Raw genomic sequence first — 12,006 nt, forward strand, 5'->3', positions numbered from 1 at the left:
GGGCTCATCTGATCTATTTCTCTATACTTTTTTCCCTCTTTCAGCACCCAATTCCTGATACGATATAATTTACTTGTCACTTTTCTGTAGATCTAAGAGGGTTATTTATATGCTGAAATTTCATGACCCATAAATGCCCCAAATCTCTCTTCTGACCCATTTTGCCAAAGGAAAGGAAGTTGCCTAATAATTAAGTACACCTTATATAGGGTGTTGATGTCATTACACCACACCCCTCCTCATTACAGAGATGCATATCACCTGATTTACTTAATTGGTAGTTGGCTCTCAAGCCTATACAGCTTGGAGTAGGACAACATGTATAAAAATTATCATGTGATGAAAAAACTCATTTGCCTAATAATTCTGCACGCAGTGTAATTTGATGGCTCTGTTAGTGAGAACTGTGTTTCTAATGTGGTGGAGAATGCAGGCATTGCAGTGAGGCCGTCGTATTTTTTTTTTTATTTTATTTTACTCCTTCTGTGGATTGTTTTGTTTTTTTTTTCTGCTGGCTGGTCACCAGTAGATGTCCTGGGTGAAAGTGGCGGCGCAGACCAAGTCCAGGACAGCGGCAGAGATGGAGACCGCAATAAAATCACTGCTAGCCACTATGCAACAGCAGCAGGTCGCCATGCAACAGCAGCAGGCCGCCATGCAGCAGCAACAGGTCTTTAATCAGCAGCAGCAAGAGACCAATCAGCTGTTGCTACGGCATATTACCTCACCAACAGCAGCGGGAGCTACCCGGGGAATCCATGATGTCCGGAAGGCGGTCCGTGCAGCGATACCTAAAATGGAAAAAATGGACAACGTTGAGGCGTACCTGGAGACCTTCAAGAGAGTCGCCAAGCGAGAGAGATTGCTGAAGGACCAGTGGGGTGAAATCGTTGCTCCGTTTCTCGCACCCAGACCGATGAAGGCCTACAATGACATTCTGGCGGATCAGATGACTGACTACGCCATCGTCAAGGGGTGAGATATTTGCACATATCTGGGTGAATGTATTAGGGCCCAGTGCGTGCATCAGTGGGAGTTTAACCCTTCCAAGCCGGCAAGGTCCCAGTACTATGATTTGTTGCATGCCATGCAAAAGTGGTAACTGCCGGGGAAACTGACTCCTGCTGAGATGGTGGATCGACTTGTGTCAGAAAAATTTTGGAGGGCTTTACCGCGCTCCCTCCAGGACTGGGTTGGTCAGACCTCCCCTACTAATGCACTGCTCATAGTAGCTCTCATAGAGTGATATGGGGCTACCAAGGAACTCCAGGGCGGGTCTCCCCGAAAGGGGGCAGGAAGGTTCCCTAAGTCCTAACCCTGACCCACTGAGTGGAGCCCAGGAGGTCCCCTCCACACCATTCGGGGGTTGAGCGGGATCCCGTTGTCTGCTGACGATGCCAGGAGCCAGGTCATATAAGGGCTGACTGTCCTAATCTGGCAGAGCCCATGGACACGAACTTTAGGTACCGCAAGTTCCTGAATGTGATGCAGCTCTGCGCCATTGGCACCCTGGAGGGTTACAACAATGGATACTTACGTCCTGTGAGTGTGGATGGTACCTCAGTGGGGGCTCTTCTGGACTCAGAGAGTCTCATCACTCTGGTGAGAGCCAACCTGGTGCCTTCCAGTGACTATATCGGACGGAAAAAAGAGAGAGACTTAAAAAACTATCTTACTACTTTAGTCGTGATAAGTACACCTGCGGGAAGGCGGTGTCATGAAGTGGGGTTTGTTGAAAGTGTACATTATGAATTGATAATCGGGAGAGATTACCCCTTGTTTTCTGTTTTGTGGTCCCCGAAGGTCCCACATAGTGACCCTCCAGCGGCACCAAGGCCGACAATGCTGCTTTCACCCTCAGGGGAGCGGGAACCTGGTAGTCCTGAGGAGGAGGTGCTTGCACCAGGGGTGACGTCCACTCAGGGGGAAGAGGGAGAACAGTCCCCCATAGAAGTGTTGGCCGGGGATGTGGACGATTTGCCGCCGGGACGTGAATTGTCGGATTTAAATATCTCAGGTGACAATTTCGGTACGGCGTAACTCCGAGATCCCACGCTCGCTCATGCAAGAGAGAACATACTGTTTATTAATGGAGAGCCACAGAGTCCCGGGGCACATACAGTGTGGCCACGATTCGAGATGACACAAAATTTATTATACAGCGTAACCCGAATACAGGAAGAAACTGTTGAGCAATTGTTGGTACGAAGGGCACACTGTAGGTTGGTAATGGACTTAGCTCATACACATGTTGGGGGGAAACTTAGGTCACAAGAAAACCCTGGATAGAATCCTGCAGTAGTTTTTCTGGATAGGCATTTTTGAAGAGGTAAAACAATACTGTAATTCCTGTCCCATCTGTCAGTTGACCAGTCCCCAGCCACACTTCCGGAGTCCACTGGTACCTCTGCCAATTATAAAAGGTACTCTTCGAACGAGTGGCTATGGATCTCGTCAGTCCCCTGAACAGGCCTGCCCGTGGACACCAACACATACTGGTGATCCTTGATTATGCAACTCTATACCCGGAAGTATTACCCCTGCGACATACTAAACTCATTGCCAAAAAATTAATGAATATATTTTCTCGGGTTGGAATTCTGAAAGAGATTTTGACAGACCAGGCGACTCCATTTATGTCCAAGATTATAAAGGAATTATGCTGGTTAGTAAATGTAAAGCAGTTGCGCACTTTTGTGTATCATCCCCAAACAGATGGCCCAGTAGAAGGGTTCAATAAAACCCTCAAAAATATGCTAAAGATGGCTGTGTTTGGATGAGATGGGAAAGACTGGGATCTTTTACTGCCGTATTTATTGTTCGCAGTGCGTGAGGTGCCACAGACCTCCACAGGGTTCTCACCCTTCAAACTTTTGTACGGCAGACATCCCAGGGGCTTGCTGGACATAACCAAGGAGGCATGGGAACAGCAGCCCACTCCACACAAAAGTGTTATTGAGCACATTGCAAAAATACAGGAAAGAATGGAAACAGTCCTTCCACTGGTCCGGGAACACATGGAGGCGGCACAAGCAGGCTCCAGGTCGAGATGCACGGGTCTGGACCTTTAGTCCAGGGGACCGGGTATTGGTTCTAGTACCCACACTAAAAAGCAAATTTCTCGCCAAATGGCAGGGTCCCTATAAGGTTATAGAAAAGTAGGGACGGTGAACTACAAGGTTCATTAACCTGAATGAAGAAAACCTGAGCAGGTATACCATGTGAACCTTCTAAAGCTATGGAAGAATACGGATCTTACTGATGGGGATAATGCGCTGCCAGCATTCCCTGCGGAGACGGCTCCATCATCTTCAAGGGTCTCAGAGGGAGCCTCTACCACAGTGAAGATAGCGCATACCCTGTCACCTACACAGGCTCAGGAAGTTCGGGAGTTTGTTAGTAGGAATACGGACGTGTTTTTCGAACTCCCTGGTGTTACCTCAGTCATCTACCATGACATTGTCACGGAGCCCCAGGCCAAAGTCCGACTGAGGCCATATCTGGTGCCTGAGGCTCGGCAATAAGCCATCTCGAACGAGGTAAAATATATGCTACAGTTGGGGGTCATTGAGGAATCTTGGAGTGAGTGGGCTAAGCAAATAGTTCTCATATTAAAGCCTGATGGGTCACTCAGATATTGTAATGATTTCCGTAAGCTGAACGAGGTAGCCAAATTTGACGCATACGCTATGCCTCGGGTCGACGAGTTAATCGAGCGGTTTGGGCAGGCCCAGTACTTTTCTACACTAGATCTCACCAAGGGGTATTGGCAGGTACCCCTGACAGATGCGGCTAAAGAGAAAACAGCCTTGGTGTCCTCCGAGGGACTATACCAGTATAAAGTGTTATCATTTGGTTTGCATGGCGCACCGTCGACATTCCAGCGCTTGATAGACCTAGTCCTCCGTCCTCATCGGCGGCCTATCTCGACGACATTGTTATATACAGTGCGGATTAGGACAGTCACTTACCGAAGGTGCAGGCGGTGGTAGACTCCATCTGACAGGCCGGGTTGACAGCCAACCCAAAGAAATGCTCCATAGGGTTAAAGGAGGACCGGTACTTGGGGTATGTCATTGGGAGAGGGGTCCTGAAACCGCAAATCAACAAAGTAGAGGCCATTCAGAACTGGCCCTGTCCCCTCACAACCAAGCAGGTGAGAGCGTTTCTGGGGTTAGGTGGGTATTATAGGCGGTTCATCCCTAATTTAGCTACGCTGTCAGCCCCATTAACCGACTGTTAAAGGGAAAGAAGTCTGTGATGGTCCGCTGGAATGATCAGTTATGCGGGCATCACACGAGACGATCTATCGTGCGATGTGTCGTCAGGGGTCACGGTTTTCGTGACACACATCCAGCATCGCTTGCGATGTCGTCTCGTGTGACACCTCCGAGCGACGCAGGATCGGTCACAAATCGTGAGTCGTGTACGCGTCGTTTAATTTTAAAAAATCTTTTAATTTTAATGGCGCCGGTTGTTAATCGTACCCGGGGCAGCACACATCGCTCCGTGTGACACCCCGGGAACGATGAACACAGCTTACCTGCGTCCCGCTGCACCCGCCGGCTATGCGGAAGGAAGGAGGTGGGCGGTATTTTTACGTCCTGCTCATCTCCGCCCCTCCGCTTCTATTGGACGGCCGCTGTGTGACGTCGTTGTGACGCCGAACGTCCCTCCCCCTTCAGGAAGTGGATGTTCGCCGCCCACAGCAAGGTCGCTCATCAGGTAAGTACGTATGACGGCGGTTTAACTACTTTGTGTGACATGGGCAGCGATTTGCCCGTGACGCACAAACGATTGGGGCAGGTACGATCGCTCGTGCAATCGCACGATAGGTCGTACTGTGTGAAGGCCGCATTAGATGAAGCTTTTGTGACGTTAAAGGGCGTATTCTCTGAGACGCCAGTTCTTGCTAAGGCCACGACTCACTAAGGGATATCGCTAGCGACATCGCTGCTGAGTCACGGGTTTTGTGATGCAACAGCGATCTTGCTATCGATGTCGCTGTGTGTGACATCCAATGACGACCTGGCCCCTGCTGTGAGGTCGCCGGTCGTTGCTGAATGTCATGGACAATTTTCTTCAAAGGCGATGTCCTGCTGGGCAGGACGCATCGCTATGCTTGACACTGTGTGACAGGGTCCCAATGACAGCAGAGATTGTTATACAGGTCGCTACTGCGACCTGTATCGTTACTAAGTCGTTGGTAAGGTCTGACTGTGTGACATCTTACTAGCGACCTCCCAGCGACTTACCAGCGATCGTTATCAGGTCGCATCATTTTCGGGATCGCTGGTAAGTCGCTAAATGGGACGGGGGCTTTACTCCCAACTTCACCAAGGAGTTCATGGTGCAGACAGATGCATCAGAGGTGGGTCTGGGGGCTGTCCTGTCACAAGTGGTAAATGGGGAGGAACACCCAGTATGTTATCTGAGCCGGAAACTGTCCCCTGCCGAAACAAGGTATAGTATAGTGGAGAAGAGAGTGCCTGGCCGTTAAGTGGGCATTGGAGTCACTCCGCTACTATCTCCTGGGGAGAACCTTTCGACCATTCCCCTCTCACGTGGATGAGCCAAGCAAAGGAGAGGAACACTCGTGTCACTAGATGGTTTCTGTCACTACAAAACTTCAACTTAATGGTTGAAGTGTCCATGTGTCCACCCCCGCAGGGATGAACAAAGGGGGTATGTGGTAGTACCGTAGAAAAATAAGCCGGTTTGAATAGATGAAATGCCTATATACAAAAAATGCAATAAAGATATAAATGGTACATTAGAATAAGCAATATGTCCACAAAGGATTTTTAGTTAATAGCCCAAACCGCAAAGCATGTAGGAACAATAATGCAAGTGTGGGCTGAAACCAAAGAGATAAATTGCAATAGCTTAAATGCAGAGGCAAAAAACACAGCTTGACAACCAAATCCCTGGTTAAATACAATCAGATGCTGCATGAAGGAACTAGTTTTTCCCCTGAAACATATTACCAGACCATAGCTTCACGCGTATCGTCACACTAGGTGACTTCCTCATGGGAAAGAGCATAGCGTGGATAGACAAACACAGCATGTTTTTATATCATGAACCATCAGGAACATACACCTGTGTGGCAGGCAATCAAATGCTCACACTTTTGTTCCTAGAATGCTTCCAGTAACATCAGATCATGCGCAGTGGTCGCAAAGAACTCCAAGGCCATGGCGCATGCACCGTCATCAAGGTAAACAAGCGAGCAGACTTTTTATGCGCATGCGCAGATTATGTAGACGTATTAGCGCGTATCCTAAGTAAAAAGCGTAGCGCATGCTCAGATGAATTCCAGGAAGAAAAAGCCCAGGTTAAAGCCACAAAAAGTTATGATGTAGTCCACAGAGTACATGGTATCAATTTAAATACATTTCATACATATACAGGGGGCAATGGCAATAGCGATTAGGCAGGCAGTTGATTTGATAGGCATAACTTACATGCAAAAAGATTTTTTTTTTCTTCCTTTTCCCTTCCTTTCCTTCTTTTTTTTTTCTCTTTTCTTTTTTCCTTCTATATAATGCAACATCTGATAGGTAATGAGTCACATTAAAAATAAAGCATAACTGTAATCAAACCGTAGAGACATAGTGGATTCATATATGAGAGGCAGCAACAATAGCAACTAAGTATATGACTAAATATGCAGACATATCGTACATGTGGGATACAGAAGGTCAAATTTTAAAAACATTATAGTATTTTTGAGATAATAATTAAGGTCAATTAATAGACAAAAGGTTTCAGTCCTAAATAAATGCCTAATCATATAGAGGAACCCTGTCCTTACAGAATATTGTATAACAAAAAATTAATTAGTAGTAATATAAGTACCGTATTTTTCAGATTATAAGATGCACTTTTCCTCCCAAAAGTTTGGGAGAAAAATGAGGGGTGCGTCTTAAAATCTGAATGTAGCTTACCGGGTGCTGCCGGCGCTCGTCAGTACGGTGCTGTTTTGTGTATCGGCTCCACTCTGCTCGGCTCTGGTCTGTGCGTGGCTGCTCTGTTCTGCTTGGCGCGCGGCTGCTCTGTGCGGCGTGCAGTCATTCTGAAGATGTCTTCGGTCAGGGATTCAAATAACGGCGCCTAGAGTCAATGCCTGCGCAGATGGAGCTCTCCGGTCAAGCTGTCATCTGCACACGCGCCGACTATGACCGCCATTATTTTAAGCCCTCACCATAGGGTTAAGTCTAAATCCCAGTGGATAGAAGGACCTGTGGGCGTGACCGGCTTCCTTAGTGGGCATGATGGCTTGTTTGTTGGGCGTGGCGATGTTTCCTTCTGTCCACTATACTCATGCAAGGCTTCACCCCCCCCTGCACCCCACCCTGCACGCCCCCATCTGGGGGTCTTACCCCCAGGCCGCCGCTTCTATTATAATCAACTCTATGCCGACGTAGACTTAGGGGCACTTTGCACACTACGACCGCAGGTGCGATGTCGGTGGGGTCAAATTGAAAGTGACACACATCCGGCGTCGCAGGCGATATCGTAGTGTGTAAAGCCTTTTTGATACAATTATGACGATTTTTGCGCTCGTTAATCGTATCATCGGTGTAGCATCAGTGATTTCCATAATTTGGAAATGACCGATGTTACGATGTTGTTCCTCGTTCCAGCGGCAGCACACATCGCTGTGTGTGAAGCCGCAGGAGCGAGGAACATCTCCTACCTGCGTCCTGTGGCTCACGCCAGCTATGCGGAGGGGAGGAGGTGGGCGGGATGTTTACGTCCCGCTCATCTCCGCCCCTCCGCTTCTATTGGCCGCCTGCCGTGTGACGTCGCTATGACGCCGCACGACCCGCCCCTTTAATAAGGAGGCGGGTCGCCGGCCAGAGCGACGTCGCAGGGCAGGTGAGTGCATGTGAAGCTGGCGTAGCGATAATGTTCGCTACGCCAGCTATCACCATGATATCGCAGCTGCAACGGGGCTGGGACTATCGTCGACTATGCTTGCAATGTCATAGTGTGCAAAGTGACCCTTAGAAGAATGTATCTTCTTCGTGTGAGCAATGTTGGTGAAGACCCAGCCCCTTTCTGGTCACATGGGCGTGACGTCAGCAGAGGTCCCTCTGACCACTGGGATTTAGACGTTAACCTCACCGTAGACCGGCGAAATCTTCAAAATGGCCGGTGACTCCCTGCCCACCGCACAGAGCAGAGCAGCGTCACCGGCCCTGCACAGACCGGCATCACCGGCACCGCACAGGGCGACGTCACAGTCCCCGCACAGAGCAGAGACCGCAGTGAGTATCTGGGCCTCCTTCTGTACCATTGCCAGCATCACCGTACTCCAGTACCTCTCCTGCCTCCTGTGACTCCCACTCTGCTGCTGCCCCCTCTCCCTGGTAAGACACAACCAGATTATAAAATGAACCCCATATTTTTTTTAAACCTTTTTTTTTCTCCAAATTTGGGGTGCGTCTTATAATCCGGTGCGTCTTAAAAACCGAAAAATACGGTAGGTCACACACATAAGAATACTTCATATAATTTTCAGTTTTTAACACATACCCCGATGGTTATGTAATATTACAAGGTCAAAAAGAAGTATAAAAACCCTATAAATAACGCTATGGAAGAACCTATCTATGAAAGTACATGTGTGACATAACCCAAAACCAACTAAAAATATTTGGTACGTTTCATCCACTGTGAGACTCAAAAGTCCCCCACTGGATAAGAGAACCCTGTCCCATACACAGTCATATATAACTAAACAATAATTGTAGTAACAGAAAAAAAAATCCTTAACAAATACATGGTCATATTGGTTACATAATCGTGGTAAAAAATTTATATTTTTTTTTCTTTCCCTTTTACCCTTTTATTAAATCAAGAGTGAAAACAAAAGATGACAGAGATGATGACTAGAGGTAATCTTCACCTAAGGGCAAGGTTTTTCAGTACCTGATAGATGATGGAATTTTCTCGCGGTTTTAGTCAAATTCCTTAAGTAGAAAAAAAGAAGGAAAAAAAACTTTAAGTTTTTATAAAAACCAGTAAACAATAATTCCTCATTAATGCTGTGAGGTGCCAAACTGTGCAGTTCATAAATCCATTTAGACTCACGCGGCATTAATGAGGAATTATTGTTTACTGGTTTTTATAAAAACCTATAAAGTTTTTTTTTTTTCTTTTTTTTTCTCCCGCAGCAGAGAAAGGTGCATGCAGGTGTGGATTTATGAGCCAGCAAATCAGGAAAGTGTGGCTGCCGGCATGAGCACTGCGGTCCCCCGAACTCGTGCCGGGAGCCGCAGCATCCATCACTGCCCTTGCTGACAGGTGCTGACGCCGGCCCTGGCCGCCGGGGAGACTCAGAGGGCTGCATCAATCGGCGCGACAGCGCCCCCCCCCTGACATGCCCGCCAGACCCTCCCTAAATACGCTTCTGTGTGTGTGTGTGTGCGCATGTATGTATATATATATATATATATATATATATATATGTATGTGTCTTATATTCTAGGTTCTTCAAAGTAGCCAACTTTTGCTTTGATTACTGCTTTGAACACTCTTGGCATTTTCTTGATGAGCTTCAAGAGGTAGTCACCGGAAATGGTCTTCCAACAGTCTTGAAGCAGTTCCCAGAGATGCTTAGCACTTGTTGGCCCTTTTGCCTTCACTCTGCAGTCCAGCTCACCCCAAACCATCTCGATTAGGTTCAGGTATGGTGACTATGGAGGCCAGGTCATCTGGCGTAGCACCCCATCACTCTCCTTCTTAGTCAAATAGCCATTACACAGCCTGGAGGTGTGTTTGGGGTCATTTGTCCTGTTGAAAAATAAATGATGGTCCACCTAAACGTAAACCGGATGGAATAGCATGCCGCTGCAAGATGCTGTGGTAGCCATGCTGGTTCTGTATGCCTTCAATTTTGAATAAATCCCCAACAATGTCAGCAGCAAAGCACCCCCACACCATCACAGCTCCTCCTCCATGCTTCATGGTGGGAACCAGGCATGATAGTCCATCCGTTCACCTTTCCTGTGTCGCACGAAGAAACGGTGGTTGGATCCAAAGATCTCATATTTGGACTCCTCAGACCAAAGCACAGATTTCCACTGGTCTAATGTCAATTCCTTGTGTTCTTTAGCCCAAACAAGTCTCTACTGGTTGTTGCCTGTCCTTTGCAGTGGTTTCCTAGCAGCTATTTTACCATGAAGGCCTGCTGCACAAAGTCCCCTCTTAACAGTTATTCTAGAGATGTGTCTGCTGCTAGAACTCTGTGTGGCATTGACCTGGTCTCTAATCTGAGCTGCTGTTAACCTGCGATTTCTGAAGCTGGTGACTCAGATAACCTTATCCTCCGCAGCAGAGGTGACTCTTGGTCTTCCTTTCCTGGGGTGGTTCTCATGTGAGCCAGTTTCTTTGTAGCGTTTGATGGTTTTTGCCACTGCACTTGGGGACACTTTCAAAGTTTTCTCAATTTTTCGGACTGACTGACCTTCATTTCTTAAAGTAATGATGGCCACTCGTTTTTCTTTACTTAGAATTTGTATTATGGCAAGAAAAAAGCAGCTAACAGTCTATTCAGTAGAATTATCAGCTGTGTATCCACCAGACTTCTGCACAACATAACTGATGGTCCCAACCCCATTTATAAGGCAAGAAATCCCACTTATTAAATCTGAGAGGGCACACTTGTGAAGTGAAAACCATTTCCGGTGACTACGTCTTGAAGCTCATCAAGAGAATGCCAAGAGTGTACAAAGCAGTAATCAAAGCAAAAGGTGGCTACTTTGAAGAACCTAGAATATAAGACACATTTTCAGTTGTTTTTATACTTTTTTGTTAAGTATTTCATTCCACATGTGTTAATTCATAGGTTTGATGCCTTCAATGTGAATCTACAATTTTCAGTCATGAAAATAAAGAAAACTGTTTGAATGAGATGGTGTGTCCAAACTTTTTGTCTGTACTGTGTGTGTGTGTGTGTATATATATATATATATATATATATATATATATATATATATATATATATATATATATATATATATATATACACAGTACAGAGAGATTAACCCCATCAGAGCTGGAGCCAGCAGTGAAGATGTGCTTCTAGAGCACGATAAAAGGTAATATTGATGAAATAACTAACATAACAGATGTGTGGAGAGGCCCATATTACCAAGATTTAGGAGCAAAAAAAAAAATCAGTTTTGTTAACTGGACATCTTGTTTAATCTGAAGTAGCTTCTATGAGTCCTGACCTAAATCTTATTAAGCATCTGTTGATTGAGCTCCTTAAAAAACTGAAGGTTGGAGAAGGTATCCTCACATCTGAGACACAAAGAGCAGGTTGCTCAATTGAGGGTTACAAATTTAAAATAATTTATTTGCAGTGAATGGCTCAAAAATTTGTGCTACAAAATATTAAGTTAAGAAGATACCATCATTTTTGTCCAGGCCATTTTCATTATTATTTTTTATTTTTTTTTGTTGAACCACAATTCAAAAGCGATGTCTGATTTTCATTAGTTGATATTCATTAAATTTAAAGTGAAAATCACTTTAGTTAGTTTCAAGTTATTTCAGTGACCCTTGTTGATTTTTCTCACTTTAAACAGAAGGGCCCAAATTACCACAGCATACGAGTTTTCATTTCTAATTAGGTACATGTTAAGCTTATATAAATTTAGCACTTCTAAACATTACAAGCATGGCATATTACTCCCAAGTGTAACTTGAGTAGATATTTGCATTTGCAGTGACCCATTTATTTTACATAACTAATATCCACACTGGTATATTTGAAAGCAATGGTACACTTATGTTTTGCTCAGAGACTCCTGTATTCAACTTTTTTTCGGCATCACTTAAAAATGTTTTATCTCATTAATCATTTGATTTAGATGGCATTTTCTAAGCCTTTTGCTGTATTTTATTTTTTGTACAATAGATTGTCCCTGCAATTACGGAAGAAATTGAAAGTAATCCTCGATTTAACAGAGCAGAGGTGAGGTTTTAGAC

At 45.7% G+C, this 12,006-nt stretch overlaps 1 protein-coding gene across 2 annotated transcripts in view; it reads left to right on the top strand.

The window, feature by feature from the left end:
• The window catches only part of MTG1 (mitochondrial ribosome associated GTPase 1), a 1,022,130-nt gene that overhangs the window by 212,107 nt on the left and 798,017 nt on the right, over positions 1-12,006 (top strand). For both annotated transcript variants that reach the window (XM_075349124.1, XM_075349125.1), the window contains exon 4: positions 11,936-11,992. In XM_075349124.1, coding sequence (XP_075205239.1) covers positions 11,936-11,992 — 57 coding nt within the window. The remainder of the gene's footprint in view (positions 1-11,935; positions 11,993-12,006) is intronic.

Source organism: Anomaloglossus baeobatrachus, chromosome 5, assembly GCF_048569485.1.
Source record: "Anomaloglossus baeobatrachus isolate aAnoBae1 chromosome 5, aAnoBae1.hap1, whole genome shotgun sequence".
NCBI lineage: Eukaryota > Metazoa > Chordata > Amphibia > Anura > Aromobatidae > Anomaloglossus > Anomaloglossus baeobatrachus.